Source organism: Scyliorhinus canicula, chromosome 8 (assembly GCF_902713615.1).
Source record: "Scyliorhinus canicula chromosome 8, sScyCan1.1, whole genome shotgun sequence".
NCBI lineage: Eukaryota > Metazoa > Chordata > Chondrichthyes > Carcharhiniformes > Scyliorhinidae > Scyliorhinus > Scyliorhinus canicula.
Genome location: NC_052153.1, coordinates 65436792 through 65455881, shown reverse-complemented (window position 1 = coordinate 65455881; position 19090 = coordinate 65436792). Strand labels below are relative to the sequence as shown.

General features: G+C 44.8%; 1 protein-coding gene across 9 annotated transcripts in view; it reads left to right on the top strand.

Annotated features, from left to right (window-relative positions):
• The window catches only part of kank1a (KN motif and ankyrin repeat domains 1a), a 430902-nt gene that overhangs the window by 386293 nt on the left and 25519 nt on the right, over positions 1 to 19090 (top strand). For all 9 annotated transcript variants that reach the window (XM_038804689.1, XM_038804690.1, XM_038804682.1 and 6 more), the window contains one exon: positions 12453 to 12620. In XM_038804689.1, the coding sequence (XP_038660617.1) occupies positions 12453 to 12620 (168 nt within the window). The remainder of the gene's footprint in view (positions 1 to 12452; positions 12621 to 19090) is intronic.

Genomic DNA, 19090 nt, shown 5'->3' with positions numbered 1-19090 from the left:
CGTGCAGACTCCGCATCGACAATGACCCAAGCCGGAAATCAAACCTGGGACCCTGGAGCTGTGAAGCAACAGTGCTACACGTTGTGCTACCATGCTATCCATATTTGGTTTATGAGACAGACCGCTTGATGGTACGTGAACATTTATCAATAGTGCTCATATGATTGAGTTCAAAGCAGAGTTTGAAACTTCTACCAAGTTTCTAGATTGATTTTAGTCAGGCTAACTTTAATGTGATCTGACAGACTATCAGCCGTAAACTGGGAAAGTGTTGATGGGTAAAATGACAGAAGATGAGTGAAAGGTGTTGTTATGGGCCAGGGTTTAGAGAACCCCCAAAGTGTATCATGGAATTCACCTGACCCACAACTTTTAATAGATTGTGGTATGGAGAGAACACGGCCCACTCAACAGGTGTGGTGCAGCAGAAATGGAAAAGTATTTTTTAAAGCAAAACAATGTTTATTCTATGAACTCAAGTTAACCTTTTTAAAATATCATAGATCATAGAATTTACAGTGCAGAAGGAGGCCATTCGGCCCATCGAGTCCGCACCAGCTCTTGGAAAGAGCACCCTACCCAAGGTCAACACCTCCACCCTATCCCCATAACTCAGTAACCCCAACCAACACTAAGGGCAATTTTGGGCATTATGGGCAATTTAGCATGGCCAATCCACCTAACCTGCACATCTTTGGACTGTGGGAGGAAACCGGAGCACCCGGAGGAAACCCACGCGCACATGGGGAGGATGTGCAGACTCCGCACAGACAGTGACCCAAGCCAGAATCGAACCTGGGACCCTGGAGCTGTGAAGCAATTGTGCTATCCACAATGCTACCGTGCTGCCCTTAAATATAGTGAACATCTTACCAACCATCAATTGAAATACAACCCTCAAAGAATACAACACTAAGTAATGCTTAAGCTGTCCTTTTAACATCCAGAAGACTTTTTAAAAAAAACCTTTAAACAGAAGCACATCAGGTTAAAGTCACTACTGAGAACAGTTATTAGTTTTAAATCACCAAAGGACCAATTTACAGTCTTTAGAAAACAGAGGGACTAATAGCCCTTCTGGCTGTGACTGCAGCTATCCAGCTCTGAAAACGATACTAAAACACAGCCTACAGCAAACAGCCTAAAACGAAAGTAAAAGCTGACAGACAGCCCAGCTCCACCCACACTCTGACATCACTGTTAAACACCCATTTCTTAAAGGTACATTTCTTAAGCACCCATTTCTTAAAGGTACTCTCACATGACAATGTTCAAGAAAAGATGTTATACATGTACTAGTTTGTAGCTCTTTCTTTTATTGGACGTGAGCATTGCTGGCTAGGCCGGTATTTGTTGCCCATCCCAAACGGCCCGTGAGAAGGTATTGATGATCCACCTTCCTGAACCATTGTGGTCCATCTGGTATGGATACACCCAGGGTGCTGTTTAGATAGGAGTTTCAGGATGGTGAAAACATGGCTCATGTATACAGATCAGTTTCCCTCTGAAGCCTTTTGCAGAGATGAAGGAGGTTAAATATAGTTACATATTTCTCATATAGTCCCACGTTAGTGTGCAGTTTTGAGGGTTGTATGTGGTGGTATTCCCATGCATCTGCTGCCCTCATCCTTCTTTAGAGGTTGCTGTTTTGGAAGTTACTGTTGAAGGAGTTTTGGGTGCTGCAGTGCATCCTGTGTACCATACACATTGCTGCCATCGTGCATCTGTAGTGGAGGATATAAATGGTAAATGTGGGGGGTGGGGTGCTGGTGAAGCAATCTGCTTTGTCCTATTTGCCGAATGAGACAGCCAATTATTAGGGACTGGAGAGTGGTCAGGAGCAAAGTGGGTCCTTTAAAAACTGGTACTGGTGATAATGTAAATGAAAATGAGGAGGTGGCAGACATGCTGATTAATATTTAGCATTAGTATTTAGAGGAATAGGATAGCATGTCTAGTGTCGCAAGGAACTAATGTTGAATTGGGGACAATAACTCACTAAAATTAATAAACGCAAAATATTGATGAAGAAAATAATGTCACTAAAGTAATAAATTCCGAGGACCAGGTGGCTTCCATCCGACGGCTGGAAGGAAGTAGTTTAACAACATTGCAAATGTCACAACTATGATTTTCCGAGATTTTTTTAATTTAGGCAATCATTTGTTTATATTGTAAAGTGGCACATATCAATCCAATTTCCGAATGGTGAGAGGGAAAACTGGGGAATTATAGATCGGCCAGCGTAACATTTGTTGTCGGTGAAATTAGTCAAGTCTAATTAGGCGAGAGAAACAGAGGACCTGAAATCTTTGGCTGGAGAGCCCGCATGGACTTGTAAAGAATGAGTCATGCCTGACACAACCTGATTTTTTTTTTTTGGAAAATGTGACAGAAGTACAGGAAGTCATTTGATAACATCCCTCAAGAAACTGTGGGCTAAATTTAAGCTCATGAAATTGAAGGCAAATTATTGACCTGGTTAGGCAATTGGCTAAATTGCAAGAGAAAGTGAACAAGGATAATGGGTAGATATTACCTAATTGGGAGGAAGTGTCTGGGAGCATTCCGCAAGGTTGTGTTGTGGCCACAATTATTCACCACATTCCTAAGTTTGCCGAGGATACAAATATTGCTGGTTTTGTAAGCAGTGTAGATGGCAAAATTGCAAGTGATATTGCTAGATTTAGGGGCTGGTTAGATCAGTTGACAAGATGCTTAGTGTGTCGCTCAGAATAATGCCAACAGGGCAGGTTTTATTCCCATCCTGGTTGAAGTAGAATTGGGCCCTGCCTCCATGCAATGAGTGCAAATTGCAAAGAAAATACATCTGTCTAAATGAAGCATCAGCTGACAATGAGCCAAGGACCTGCCGTCAGAAATGTGACAAATGCAGTATTTTAGATGTATTGGATTATAAACATTTGGCAATTTGAGGGTTAACAGCCTTGGTTAGTGTGTGTTTGACTGCAGTTGTCATGTTTTTAAAAATAATTTTATTTTGCAAGACCCAACGCTTTTAGGAGCCAGAGATGAAATTGACCAGTGTGTTTTTAGCCTGGGATAATTCAATGTTGTTTGACTAGGGGGAATCCCTGGCGAGTTAGTTTTTTTTTCAGCTTGGGGATATGATATTGCTAGGTGGGGATATGATATTGCTAGGTGGAGCTAAGGTATTCAGACATTTTGAGAAAGCATTCTGCATTGAGTTCTGATCTGACTAACCAGTTAGTCCACAAGTAAGGCCTTTTGCTCCAGTAGGATAATAAAAAAGAGTAATAGTATTTAAAGCAGTACAGACGTACCTGAGGACAAGGGGAAAACTGAAACAAACCTGTTAAAACAGCTTTTTGAAGACATCCAGCCAGAGTCTACAGGGTTTCTAACAGGAGCCAAATCTGTTTTGTAAAGCAATAATTATTCTGTGCCATTTGGGATAGGCTGAAAACTCGTATTTTTTCTTACCTGTTGCTTAATTGGGAATAGAGATAGTGATTAAGGGTATTGCGTTTACTGTATTGAGTAGTATTTTTTTATGGAGTAATTGTAAGCTATTTCCGGGTGTGTTGTGAAAGAGTTTAATATTGTATTACTGTTTGTTTTAAAATACCAAATCCCTATTAATGCAATCACTCCTGGAGCAAAGTATTCTTTCTGCAAAGTCTTATAAAATAACATATTGGGGTTTCAGTCCAATATCCTAGCCACTGTTGGGATCTGGTATGGGATTGTAATAAAATTCGGAGCTCTTTACTGGGATCTTAAGTATACAGCTTCAGTGGGTAGCACTGTTGCTTCACAGCTCCTGGGTCCCAGGTTCGATTCCTGGCTTGGGTCACCGACTGTGTGGAGTCTGCACGCACTCCCTGTGTCTGCGTGGGATTCCTCCGGGTGCTCCGGTTTCCTCCCGCAAGTCCCGAAAGACGTGCTAATAGGTAATTTGGACATTCTGAATTCTCCATCTGTGTACCCAAACGGGTGCTGGAATGTGGCGACTGAGGGCTTTTCACCGTAACTTCATTGCAATGTTAATATAAACCTACTTGTGACAATAAAGATTATTATTTTTAAATATTAAATAATTCTTTGTTTGGCTTGGGGTTATTGAACTTACAGATAGTGAGTGTGTGTGGAATGATTGCATTCTTTCAGTTTTGAAATTTAAATAGGGAGTGACTGGAGAAGGCTCTTTCACTTGCAAACGTCTTCCTGGGTATGGAAGAGATTACTCGGGATGGTGTACAAAGGGAGACTAAAGCAAAATTTTTGGGTTTGATAGAAAAGCTGCAGTTAACCTTATTAAAAGGGGCGAGGAAAGTAGAGATAATAGCTCAGCATTTAATGGAAAGGAGAAAGATTGCAGTAGAAATGAAAACATTCACAAAAGAAGAACGGGAAAAGGAATCATAGAGAGAATTTGAACTTCGGAAACTGGCACTGCTAAAGGAAAAGCTGAGGAAGGTCTTGAGGAATATTTCCGTGTTAAACGCTTAGTAAGGGTACACTAATAAAGATTATTATTATGTGTTTAAATATATTCAAGCATTGCCGAGATTTGATGAGAAGAAAAGGAAGCCTTTTTCATTTCCAATTGGCCAAAGACCATGCGGGTAGCGTTGGTCCAAAAAAGGTTGGTACGTAGAGCTACTGAATTGTCTGCATCACTATCAGAGCAAGGTATCTAGGGGTTATGATGAAGTGAGGAAAACCATATATACAGTGCAAATGAACTAGTGACAGAAGCCCATAGACAGAAGTTTAGAAATCTAAGGAAAGAATCAGGTCAGGCATGTATTGAATTCAAAAGAATTAACCAAAATAATTTTGATAGGTCGATAAAAGCATTAAAATGGACCACACTTATGATGCTCTTAGGGAAACTATTATTTTAGAGGAATTTAAAGATTACCTCCCCGCAATAGTGAGAACTCCTGTGGAAGAGCAAAGAGTTAAAACTGCTAGACTGGCAACAAAAATGGCAATTTGATTCTGAATTGGTTCACTAAGCAAAGTCTGGTTTTCAACATCAATTTCAATCTGTGAAGAAAAGAAAATGGGGAAATAAGAGATTCACAGGTGGTCAATGCAAAGGAAGTTTAGTTGGTGATGAGGAGAGTGCGCCTCAGAGTAAAAAAGAAACCTATGATAGAGGTAGAGAGACAAGAAAACACAAATGTTTTAATTTTAATAAAGTTGGAGATGTGAAGTCGCGGTGTTGGTGGCTGAAGAAAAGTACTAGGAAGACGGACTTGGTAAAACAGGGTACATCAGTGAGGTTTATTAAAGTGGGAAGAGAAAACATTGTCCCCGTGGAAGAAATACAACAGAGTGTACAGCCTGTTCAGAGGTTGGTTGATAAACATGTGCCAGAACCTTTCTATGGATTTTATTTGTGAGGGTACAGTTACTCATGTGTCCAAGGTGGAGTCTGGAAGGAGATTAAGATCTTAAGGAGCAGGAGCAAGTAATAATAATCTTTATTAGTGCAAGTAGGCTTACATTAACACTGCAATGAAGTTACTGTGAAAATCCCTTCGTCGTCACACTCTGGCGCCTGTTCAGATACACTGAGGGAGAATTCAGAATGTCCAATTCATCTAACAGCACGTCTTTCGGGACTTGTGGGAGGAAACTGGAGCACCCGGAGGAAACCCACGCAGACACTGGGTGAACGTACAGACTCTGCACAGACTATGATCCAAGCCGGGAATCAAACCCAGGTCCCTGGCCCTGTGAAGCAACAGTGCTATCCAATGTGCTACCGTGCCACCCTGTCAGTCTTTAATGGTGAGAGATAAGGAGGCATGTAGTTTGGAAGCAGTATTGCCACTATGTAAGGTAAGGTTAGAGGGTCCTGTGAAAGGTGAAGTGGTGGGAGGAGTAATAAAAAAATGACCTTTTTCAGCGGTACACTTTATCCCAGTTAATAATATCGCTGGGTCATAGGTGGGCATGCAGCCTACTGTGGTTGAAAAACCAGTGGAAAGTCAAACAACTGAGGTGTTTCAAGAAGTATATTCTGATTTATGTGGTGACTAGATCACAAAGCCAGAGGTTGAAACAGGAGCACGAGAACTTTAAAAAAATGTTTGTATTGAATTTTCATATTTTATGTTCAACAATTCATAAGTTACAAATTACAAAACCTCGCCGAAAAAGAAAATAAAAACCGAAACCAACACACATATTTACAACCAAGTGTCTTCCCTCCCACTGCGGCTTGACCCCCCCTCACCCTTTAGCCAGGATACATACGTTGCAAAATCCCCAATATGGACAGAGCATGTATTTACAAGTGTCTAATTACAGTTTGGTTTGGGCTTTAGCTTGTTCTCGGACCATCCCGCGGAAGCATCCTTCTGACTCCCGGATGGCAAATTTTATCTTCTCCAGCCTGACAAATTCCGCCAGGTTGGACAGCCAGTCTGCAGTCATACGTGGCGCTGCCGATCACCAGCTGAGCAAGTGTCTCCGGCAGCTGATCAGGGAGGCAAAGAGCGTTGGGCCCCCCTCGCCTTGAAGAGTTCTGGCTGATCTGATACCCTAAAGACTGCCACGTTTCGGCATGGTTCCACTCCCACAACCCTGGTCACTGCCTCGAAGAAGGTCACCCACAACATGGGCAGCAGGGTAGCATGGTGGTTAGCATAAATGCTTCACAGCTCCAGGGTCTCAGGTTCGATTCCCGGCTGGGTCACTCTCTGTGTGGAGTCTGCACGTCCTCCCCCTGTGTGCGTGGGTTTCCTCCAGGTGCTCCGGTTTCCTCCCACAGTCCAAAGATGTGCGGGTTAGGTGGATTGGCCATGCTAAATTGCCCGTAGTGTCCTAATAAAAGTAAGGTTAAGGGGGGGGGTTGTTGGGGTACGGGTATAGGGTGGATACGTGGGTTTGAGTAGGGTGATCATGGCTCGGCACAACATTGAGGGCCGAAGGGCCTGTTCTGTGCTGTACTGTTCTATGTGGGTGTGGTTGGCCGGGCCTTCCTGGAACCGTTCATATTTGTCCTACACCTCCGTAAAAAACAGTTTTGGGTTCTGGTTAGGTGCACTCTGTGCACCACCTTTAGCTGTGGTGCACACCTGGAAGGGAGGTTGGTGGCATTGGCAAGTGTTATGGTCCTAACTGGGACCATGTGGGGCCATTCCTGACTTGGACTTTGAATGAGCTGATAGTGGGTGGGGACTGGAACTTGGTGCAGGAGCCAAGGCTGGACAGGTCGCAGCCACGCTCGCTTTCCCAATCGGGGGACTGAAGGTGTTGACTGGGCTTATGGAGGAAATGGGAGGAGTGGACCCATGGAGGTTTTTGCACTGGGTAAGTGGGAGTATTCGTTTTTCTCTATCCATAAGGTTTACTCGAGTATAGATTTTTTTTTGTGTGGTAGGGAAGGTGCTGTTGGCTGGAATTAAGGGGTCAGCAATTTCGGCGATAGCAATTTCGAATCCTGCACCACATTGTGTGGACATGGTTTTGGAGAAGGGGACAGTGCAGAGGCCTGGGTGGAGAATGAATGTGGGGTTGCTGGGGGACCGAGGTTTTGGTGTAAAGATTGGGAAGATAATTGAGGAATACATGGCTTTTAATTGCATGGGAAAGGTATCACAGATGGTGGTGAGGGGGGAGGTGATATTGTTTAAGGCGAAGGTGGATAAAGCGGAGAGGGTGTTGCGGCAAAGGTTGATAGATGAGATGTTGGAGGTGGACAGGAGGTACGCGGGTGATGCAGATCCAGCGCTTTTGGATAAAAGGAGGGAGTTGCAGGTGAGTTTTAATCGGTTGTCCACAAGGAGGGTGGTGCGCCAATTGAGGCTGGCGAGGGGAGCAGTCTATGAGTATGGCATGTTGGCTGGCCAATTTAGGAGAGAGGCGGCGGTGAGGCAAATTGTGCAGATGCGGGATAGGACGGGGAAATTGGCAATAGCCCTGAATCAAATCAATAGGGTGTTCAAGGAGTTAGAACCATAGAACAGTGCAGCACAGTACAGGCCCTTCAGCCCATGATGTTGTGCCGACCATTTATCCTAATCTAAGATGAACCTAACCTACACCCCTTCAATTTACTGCTGTCCATGTGCCTGTCTAAGAGTCGCTTAAATGTCCCTAATAACTCTGACTCCACCACCTCTGCCGGCAGTGCATTCCACACACCCACCACTCTCTGTGTAAAGAACCTACCTCTGACATCTCCCCTATACCTTCCTCCAATCACCTTGAAATTATGTCCCCCTCATGTAAGCCATTTCCATCCTGGGGAAAAGTCTCTGGCTATCCACTCTATCCATGCCTCTCATCACCTTGTACACCTCTATCAAGTCACCTCTCTGCCTTCTTCGCTCCAGTGAGAAAAGCCCTAGTTCCCTCAACCTTTCTTCATAAGACATGCCCTCCAGTTCAGGCAGCATCCTGGCAAATCTCCTCTGTACCCTCTCCAAAGCATCCACATCCTTCCTATAATGAGGCGACCAGAACTGGACACAATATTCCAAGTGTAGTCTAACTAGAGTTTTATAAAGCTGCAGCAAAACCTCGCGGCTCTGAAACTCAATCCGCCTGTTAATGAAAGCCAACACACCATACGCCTTCTTAACCATCCTATCAACCTGGGTGGCAACTTTGAGGGATCTATGTACGTGGATCCCAAGATTCCTCTGTTCCTCCACACTTCCAAGAATCCTGCCTTTAACCCTGTATTCAGCATTCCAATTCGACCTTCCAAAATTAATCACTTCACATTCATCAAGGTTGAACTCCATCTGCCACTTCTCAGCCCAGCTCTGCATTGTCAATATCCTATTGTAACCTGCAACAACCTCAACACTATCTACAACTCCCCCAACCTTCGTGTCATGGGCAAACTTACTAAACCACCCTTGCACTTCCTCATCCAAGTCATTTATAAAAACCATAAAGAGAAGAGGTCCCAGAACAGATCCTTGCGGGACACCACTGGTCACTGACCTTCAGGCGGAATACTTTCCATCCATTACCACTCGCTGTCTTCTTTCGGTCAGCCAATTCTGTATCCAGCGAGCCACATTTCCCTGTGTCCGATACCCCCCTAACTTTCGGAATGAGCCGACCATGGGGAACCTTATCAAATGCCTTACTGAAATACATATCCACAACATCCACTGCCCGACCTTCATCAATGTGTCTCGACACATCCTCAAAGAATTCAATGAGGCTTGTGAGGCATGACCTGCCCCTCACAAAGCCATGCTGACTATCTTTAATCAAACTATGTTTTTCTAAATAATCATAAATCCTATCTCTCAGAATCCTTTTATGCTCACCGCAGACGTAAGACTGATGGGTCTGTAATTCCCAAGGATTTCCCTATTCCCTTTCTTGAATAGGGGAACAACATTCGTCTCCCTCCAATCATCCGGTACTACTCCAGTAGAGAGTGAAGACGCAAAGATCATCGCCGATGGCGCAGCGATCTCCTCCCTCGCTTCCCGTAGTAACCTTGGGTATATCCCGTCTGGATATTCTCGCATATTAGGAGGGTGTTAATTGTTGCTATGACACCAGCGGAGGGGAGGGACACAAAGGTAGTTGCGCTGGACGCAGAATTTGATCGATTGGATTGGGGATATTTGATGCCGGTGTTAGATCGATAGGGATCGGGCCCAGATTTGTGGCGTCCATACGGTTGTTGTATAGGGAGCTGAGGGTGAGCGTCCGCACAAACAACATGAGTTTGGGGTATTTTGCTCTGCACCGGGGGACCAGGCAGGGGTGCCCTATGTCCCCTCTGTTATTTGCGCTAGCGATTGAGCCTTTGGCCATCGCGCTGATGAGTTCGGGGGTTTGAAAGGGAATAGTGCTGGGAGGGGGTAAAACATAGGGTGTCTTTGTACGCGGATGATTTATTATTTTATGTGTCAGAGCCAAGTGTGATGATGGTGGGTATACTGGAGCTGCTCCGAATGTTGAGGTCCCTTTTGTGGTATAAGTTAAATTTGGACAAAAGTTAATACTTTGTGGTGTCCCGGCCAGGGAGTTGCCGTTCCGTAGGGCGTTGACCCCACTTTTAGATATCTGGGGGTACCGATGTTGCGGGACTGGGAGGGGGTTCCGTAGGTACAATCTTACTAGCTTGGTGAGGAGGTTAAAGGCGGACTTTGTAAGGTGGGATGGTCTTCCTCTGTCACTGGCAGGTCGGGTGCAGGCGGTTAAAATGGATGTGTTGCTGCCGTTTTTGTTTATATTTCAGTGTGTGCCAATTTTTTAATCAAAGGTGTTTTTCAAGGAGGTGGAGAAGTTGATTATCTTGTTTATTTGTGGGGGGGGGGGAGGAGAGGTGGCTAGGATCAGGAAGGTACTTCTGCAGAGAGGATGGCAGGCAGGGGGTTTGGGCCTCCTGAGTTTATTGTATTATTACTGGGTGGTGAATGCTGAAAAGATGAGGAGTTGGGTTTGGGGGGTGGAAATGAGTTCCAGTGGGTCAGACTGGAGGAGAGTCTGTGCAGGGGGTCGGGGCTGAGGGCGTTGGCATCAGCGCTGCTACCGATGGCCCTGGGTAAATATTCTGGGAGTCTGGTGGTGGTGGCTACTCTGAAGATTTGGAGGCAGTCGAGTCAGCACTTTAAGCTGCAGACGGGATCAGGGGAGATGCCGATTACGGGGAGCCACAGGTTTGAGCCAGGGAAGTGGGATGGGAGGTTTCAGAGATGGGAGGAGAAGGGAGTCAGGGTATTAAAGGACCTGTTCCTGGGAGGTTGTTTTACAAGATTGGGGGAGAAATATGGACTTGGGGCAGGGGGAAGTATTTAGGTCTCTGCAGCTGCAGGAGTTTGCCAGGAAGGAGGTTCAGAGCTTTACGATAGCGCCGGCTTCCACATTGTTGGATGAGGTATTGACGACAGGGGGAATGGAGAAAGGGGTGTCGCCGATTTATGGGTAAATTCTGGGGGAGGACGATTTCCTTGGAGGGAATTAAAGCCAAGTGAGAGGAAGAGTTGGGGGAGGTTATGGAAGATAGTCTGGAATGAGGTGCTCCGGAGGGTAAATGCCTCAAGCTCATGTGCGAGGTTGGGGCTGATACAGCTGAAGGTTGTGTATAGGCCGCATCTCGTGAGGGAGAGGATGAGCCGTCCCTTTAAGGCGGTGGAGGATGTATGTGAGCTCTGTGGGAGGAGCCCCTCAAACCATGTTCACATGTTTTGGTCCCACCCGAAGCTGAAGGGGTATTGGAGGGAGGTTTTTTAAGGTCACCTCTGGGGTGGTACCAGGGCCTCTAGAGGCCATTTTCGGGGTGTCGGACCAGCACGGGCTGCAGGTGGGTGCGGCTGGGGTGGAGGTCAACTTCACAAGTACTGCCTACTCCTTCCTCAGTTCATCTGCACACAGTTCACGTTTGCCTTTGTAACTGGACTATTTCAATGCTATTTATCCTCCAAGTTATTAAAACTATAACTCGTCCAAAACTCTGCTGCCCATATCCAATTCCTGCGCCTTACGCTGTTTACCTATTACTTCCGACTTGATTCAGTCCATTGCCTCTCCCTGTTCACCGGCTGCTGAATCCTCCGGCGCCGGGGATTTGGCGGGGGCAGGAATCACTCCGCGCCGGTCGGGGGCTGTTGGCAGTGGCCCCCCGGCGATTCTCCGGCCTGTGACAGACCAAGTGGCTGCCCATTTTCAGCCGGTCCCAACAGTGTACGTTACGACAGGTATGTACCAGCAGGACCTGGCTCCGTGGGGGGGTCCTCGGGGTGGGGTGGGTGGGGGAGGGGGGGGGGTGCGCGGGGGGATCTGGCCCACTCTATTCCTCTGCGCCGGCTGGTGTAACAGTCCACGATGGCCGGCACGGAGATGAACCTCCCCATGCCCATGCGCTGGGATGATGCCAGCGCACGCTGGCGCTCCCACGCATGCGCCAACTCGCGCCGGCCGGTGGAGGCCCTTCTGTGCAGGTTGGCATGGCCGGCGCACGCAAACCACTCCGGCGCTGGCCTAGCCCCTGAAGGTGCGGAGAATTCCGCAGCTTCGGGGCGGCCCAACGCCGGAATGGTTCACACCACTCCTTCGCGCCGGAGTTGCCTGGCCCGCCAGTTCACGGAGAATCCCGCCCCTTATTTTTAATCTTACCTTGTTTTTAAATTCTTTAATGGTCTTCAGTGACCTCATTGATGGACCCTTTCCAGGATGTTCCACCAAGACCTTAGTTTTGAATATATATAAATAATATATAATAATATATATATAAATACACGTGTGTACAGATGTCATCACAGTAATATTTGAATACAAAATGCACCTCATCTGTAAATTTTCTGGACTCTTCAGTGCTCATATACTTCCAATGTACTCCAAGCAAGCAACCCGATGTGCAATATATGCGTGGGTAGAACTTGGAGGTAATGAACTGCAGATTTAGAAATGTTATACCATTTGCTGCAGTAGTGTTGCTCTATGCTAAGAAATTGCCTTTTTCCATTTAACAGGTGAAAGAACTGAGCAGAGTTCATGTATCCAAACTGCCAGCAGTCTTCTGACGTCAACAAATTTATCAACTTTAAAGATTCTGGACTCTTGTGAGACCTCGCCACAAGAGGAAGGCACAATTCTTCAAACTGTTTTAACTAACCAACAAGCAACATCTCCACCTCATGGTACGTATTGTGATGAACCGTGCAGCATGTGTGCAGTGTTGGTGTCATTATCTGAGGAAGGATGTTCTTGCTGTGGAGGGAGTGCAGCAAAGTTTTACCAGGCTGATTCCTGGGATGGCAGAACTATCATTGAGGAGACGCTCAAATTGGTTCAGATTATATTCATTGGAATTTAGAAGAGCGAGAGGAAATCTCATAGAAACTTCCAAAATTCTAACCGGTTTAGACGGGGTAGATACAGAAAGATGGTGGGTGAGTCCAGAACTAAGGGTCATAGTTTGAGGATAATGGTAAACCTTTTAGGACTGAGGTGAGGAGAAATTTCTTCACCCAGAGAGTGGTGAGTCTGTATAATTTGCAACCACAGAAATTAGTTGAGGTCAAAACGTTGTATAATTTCAAGAAGGAAATAGATATAGCTCTTGGGCTAAAGCGATCAAGGGATTTGAGGGGGGGGGGAGTCGAGGTCAGGGTATTGAACTCTAATGATTAACCATGATCATAATGAATGGAGGAGCAGGCTCAAAGAGCTGAATGGCCTCCTGCTATTTTCTATATATGTGTCTTTGTATTGTCTCCTTCAAGGGAGAACAAGCTCCGTGGGCATCTTTCAACACTAGACCAATGGGAGCAGCCTTTGAGTCAGAATCTTAGAGTAATACAGCACAGAACCAGGCCCTTTAGCCCACCATGTCTATGCTAACCGTCAAATGCCAATCTATACTAATCCCATTTACCAGCACTTGGTCCATAGCCTACTACGCCTTGGCGATTTAAGTGCTCGTCCAGATGCTTCTTAAATGTTGTAAGAGTACCGGCCTCCACCACCCTCTCAGGTAGCGCATTCCATATTTTTTCACCCAGGGAGTGGTGGAAATATTTCCTGAGGTCCCCTCTAACCACTTACTCCTCATCTTAAACCTATGCCCTCAGGTCTTAGACATTTCTGCCTTGGGGAAAAAAATTCTTACGATCTACCCTATCTATACCTCTCATTTTGTATTCCTCTATCGGACCCCTCCCTCAGCCTCCTGCTCCAAGAAAAATAAATCCAGTTTATCCAGTCTCACCTCATTGCTGAAACTTTCCATCCAAGGCAACATCCTGGTGAATCTCCTCTTCACCCCCTCCAGTGCAATCACGCCCTTCTGATGGTGTGGCGACCAGAACTGCACGCACTATTCCATGTGTGGCCTAACCAATGTTTTATAAAGTTGTGCCAGCTCCTATGTTCTATACCCTGGCTAATGAGGCAAGCATTCCGTATGCCTCCTTCACCACCGTGTCTATCTGTGCCGCCACCTTCAGGGATCTATGGACTTGTTCACCAAGTATTATTCCTCAATACACCCTGGGGACCTACCATTCATTGTGTATATCCCACTCTTATTAGACCTCACAAAATGTATCACCTCACATTCATTAGGATTAAATTCCATCTGCTATTGATGTGCCCAACTTACCAGTTGATCACTGTCAGTGTGTAGCCTAAGACTATCCTCCTCACTAACAACAACACCACCAATTTTCATGTCATCTACAAACTTGCTAATTATACCTTCTATATTCATATCCAAGTTGTTGATGTATGTAACAAACACCAAGGGTCCCAGGACCGATCCCTGTGGTACACCACCATTCACAGGCTTCCAATCACAAAAGCAACCCCCGGCATCACCCTTTGCCTCCTTTTTAACAAGCCAATTTTGAATGCAATGTGCTAACTTGCCTTGGATCCCATGTGCTGTAACCTTTTGGACTAGCCTTCCATATTGAACCTTGTCAAAGGCCTTACTGTCCATATAAACCACATCAATTGCAGTACCCTCAAAAGTATATATAGTTACCTTTTCAAAAAAACTCAATTAAATTAGTTAGACAGGATGTCCCACCAACAAATCTATGCTGACTATCCCTGATCAATCCCTGCTTTTCCAAGTGTTAATTAACCTTCCCCTCAAAATTCTTTCCAATACTTTTCGTACCACTGAAGTTAGACTAATTGCCCTGAAATTACCTGGCTTATCCCTGCTGAGCTTCTTGAATAAAGGTACCACATTAGCTATCCTCCCATCATCTTGCACTTCACCTGTGGCCAGTGAAGATTTAAATATCTCCGCCGGGGCCCCAGCAAACTCCTCCCTTGTTTCCTATAGCGGCCTGGAATACATCTCATCAGGCCGTGGGGACTTAGACACCTTTATGCCACTAAAATATCTAATCATCCTTATTAATCTTAACATGCTCTAGAACTTCACTGTCCCAACTGAAATCTCCAGCGACCATGTCTTTCTCCTTGGTGAATACAGATGAAAAATATTCATTTAAGATCTTGCCCATGTTCTCTGGCTCCATTCACAGATTGCCCCTTTGGTCCCTAATGGGCCCCATTCTTTCTCTAGTTATCCTCTTGCTCTTAATATACTTGTACAATACTTTGGGGTTTTCCTGAATCCTATCTGGCAATGATATTTTGTAGCCCCTCCTAATTTCTTTTTTAAGCATCCCCCTACACACAATCTACTCCTACCTCCCTCGTTTTTAATGTTCTGTACCTTCCATATTCTTCATTTTTTTCTTCATCAAACCCTCTATATCCTTGATATCCAGGGCTACCTGGACTTGCCACCCATGCCCTTGCTCTTAGAGGAACACGGTGGCCCTATATTCTCACTATTTCACTTTTTTTAAAAAAACTTCCTTTGGCTTCATTTGAAGAGCTTTCTAAGACATCCTTCCTCATTACTGCAGTGATGAACTCTTATCAATAATGCAATGACCCCATCTCTCTTACATCCCCCCTCCCATCTTGCCTGAAACTTCTGTGCCCTGGAATGGGAGTTGCCAGTCCTGCCTTCCTTTGAACCATGTCTCAGTGATTGCAACAATATCATATTTCCACGTGCTGATCAATGCTCTTACCAGACCAAATAGATGCCATTTAGCCTTCCAATTCTCCCATATGCCTTATCATGCCCGTGACCTCCCTGCCTGCTGCACTGACCTAGTTTCCTTCAATATTTGACTAAGCCTTGCTCCCAACTGTACATCTCCTGTGTCCCATACACACACACACACACACACACACACACAATTTACAGTGTAGAAGGAGGCCATTCGGCCCATCAACTCTGCACCGGCTCTTGGAAAGAGCACCCTACCCAAGGTCAACACCTCCACCCTATCCCCATAAGCCAGTAACCCCACCCAACACTAAGAGCAATTTATCATGGCCAATCCACCTAACCTGCAGATCTTTGGACTGTGGGAGGAAACCGGAGCACCCGGAGGAAACCCATGCACACACTGGGAGGATGTGCAGACTCCGCACAGACAGTGACCCAAGCCGGAATCGAACCTGGGACCCTGGAGCTGTGAAGCATTTGTGCTATCCACAATACTACCATGCTGCCCAAATTTAATCCCCCTGCCAAATTTGTTTTAAAACCTCCCCAACAGTACAAGCAAGCCTCCCAGTAAGGATATTGGACTCATTCTGGTTCAGCTGCAACCTGTCCAATGTGTACAGTTCCCACCTACCCCAGAAACAGTCCCAATTATCCAAAAAACACTATCCCTTTAGCCATGCATTTGTCTGACATATCTTCCTATTCCTATACTCAGTAGGGTGTGGCACCAGGAGTAATCCAGAGATTACAACTTTAAAAGTCCTGCTCTTTAATCTACTACCTAACTCCCTAAATTTCTGTTGCAGGACCTCATCCCTTTTTCAACCCATGTTGTTGGTACTGACATGTACCACGACCACTGGCTGTGCACCCTCCACCTTCTGCATGCCCTGCATTCGCTCTGAGATATTCTTGACTCTGGCACCAAGGAGGCAGCATGTTATTCAAGAGTCTAGTTCGTGACCACAAAAATGCCTCTTTAACAAGCCAATTGGCTCCCCTTACAATCAAGTCCCCTAACCACTATCGATGTCCCAGTTTTTGTCCTCCCCTGTTGTACAGCAGAGTAAACCATGGTGTTACAAACAGGGCTGTTGCTGCTTTCCCCTGAGAGACCATCCTCCCAAACAGTATTCAACACTATGTACCTGTTTACGAGGGATGACCACAGGGGACAACGCTACCTGCCTACGCCTACAGTCTGTGGTGACATGACTCTAATTCTCAATTAAATAAAGCCCAAAGCTGTACAGTATTATTAATATTCAAAAGACGGGAGCTCTCTTTTCCCCAGTCCTGTGCCGCCTTTTCTAGCACTAATGGACTTGTACATTTTTAAAAATTAACATTTTTAACTTGTTAAACTAACTTTTAAAAGCTGTTCTGGGGAACGTTGCAATTATTTGAAGTTTTAAATCTCAACAGGTGATCAATTATGTTGGTACAAACTCTATATCAGTTATCCATGCTTTTACTTTCCTGCTTTTGTCCTTAACGCTTCATGTTTTTTTACAAGTGTTTAATGTAATTCCACCTCCAATGTCATGATTAAAATATAATCAGGAATCATCTTCCACACATATCAGCGTTGCCCAATACTGCAATTTCCAAATTCCTTAGACTCTGGAATGCTCCCATTAGGAGGGAGAAAACCATGAACTACAGGCCTGTTAGCCTAAAATTAGATATTGGGATAGTTGTTGGGAAAATGCTGGAATCTGGCATTAATGGAAGTCTTAAAGTATATTTTGAAAAGCATAGTATGATTAGAACAAGTGAACATGGCTTTACTAAAGAGAGATTATGTTTGACTGATGTATTAGAGTTTTTTGAGGGTATAACTATCTATAAAGGGGAACCAGTAGATGTAATGTATCTGGCTTTCCAAAAGGAATTCAATGAGATGCTGCAGAAATGTTTAATAGGCAAGATAATGGCTCATGGAGTTTGGGGGGGGGGGGGGGGGGGGGGGGGGGGGAGATATGCTCGTATGTGCAGAGGCTTAGTAAATGGGTAGAAAGTAGAGAGTTTGCATAAAGTCAAGCGTAGGCATAAACAAGGCTTTTTATAAAGTGGCAGGCAGTGAATATTGGAGTGCTACAAGGATCAAAGATGAGCCCTTACATGAAAAGACAGAAAGTAATGTATCTGCGTTTGGTGATGATACTAAACGAGATTAAAAGATAATGATGTGGGGGCGGTGTGACAGGCTGTAAAGAAAAAGACAGGTTACGTGTGTGGGCAACATGATGACAAATGGAGTACAATGGGGGAAATGTGAAGTTATTTACTGTGGTTGTAAGAATAGAAAAGCAAAATATTTTTGAAAAATGTGCAACTTGTAAATGTTGACATTCAAAGAGACCTGGGTACGTTTGTACAAAGAATGCCGGAAGTTGGCAAACAGGTGCAGCAAGCAATTAGGAAGGCGTGTTGGCCTTTATTGCAAAGGGACTGGAGTACAAGGATAAAGATGTATTCTACAATTGTACAGGATTTTGGTGAATCTAGAATATTTTGAACCATTTTGGTCTCCACCTTTAAAAAGGATACTTGCATTGGAGATGATACAGCAAACGTTAATTGAATTGGTCCCTGGGATGAGGAGCTGAGTAATTTGGGTTTATATTCTTGGGAGATTAGAACAGTGAGAGACTATCTCATTAGAATCTACAAAATTCTGAAAGGGTTTGTCAGAGTGAATGCTGAGGAATTAGTCCCACTGGTCGAGGAATTGAAAACATGGGAGCACAGTCTCCAGATACAGGTCGATCATTTAGCACTGAGATGAGGAGACATTACTTCATTCAAAGGGATGTGAATCTTTAGAATTCTCTATTGAAGATTGTGAATGCTCCATGGTTGAATACATTTCAGGCTCATGGGGCAGAAATTGTCCTCTACTTTGTGGACATTGTTGGGTAGAATCCAATGTTATAGTTGGACTAGAATAACCTGACTAGGGTGTTAATGATTCCAGTTGATGTTACTACTGGAAGTAATGGTCCCAGAATGGATCCCTGGCTCAAAAGATTGTAACCGTACGCTTTTGTGAAGAAGACATGGAGGAAAAGAGTCACACGACTGTCAATTAGTTTCTAACAACAAGAAAAATGTTTTATTGAACACAGTTTGGTTACAGCACAATACTCCTCTCCCCCCCCCCCCCCCTGCCCCCACCCCCTTTAGAAATGTATGCCCATTTTAATGATAACATAGATTATAAAATACGTAATCTAATGGGGGCTTTTCACAGTAACTTCACTGAAGCCTACTTGTGACAATAAGCGATTATTATTATTATTGTTATTATTATCTTGGGCTACAAGGTTTTCAGTACACACAGTCCCTTTAAACCCTGTGATCATACAACACCACACTCTGCAACCAAATGGCAGATGCCACTCAATCGATGTTCCATGGATTTCTCCTCAAATTTCCCCAGGTGTTTTGTCCACTCTTGGAAAGGCATGCTTTAAAATCTTCTTTCAAACAATGTTTTCCGTCAGCTGTTTTCATCAAGAGTCCAGCTGCAGACTTTCCAACTATAGTTTCACAAAG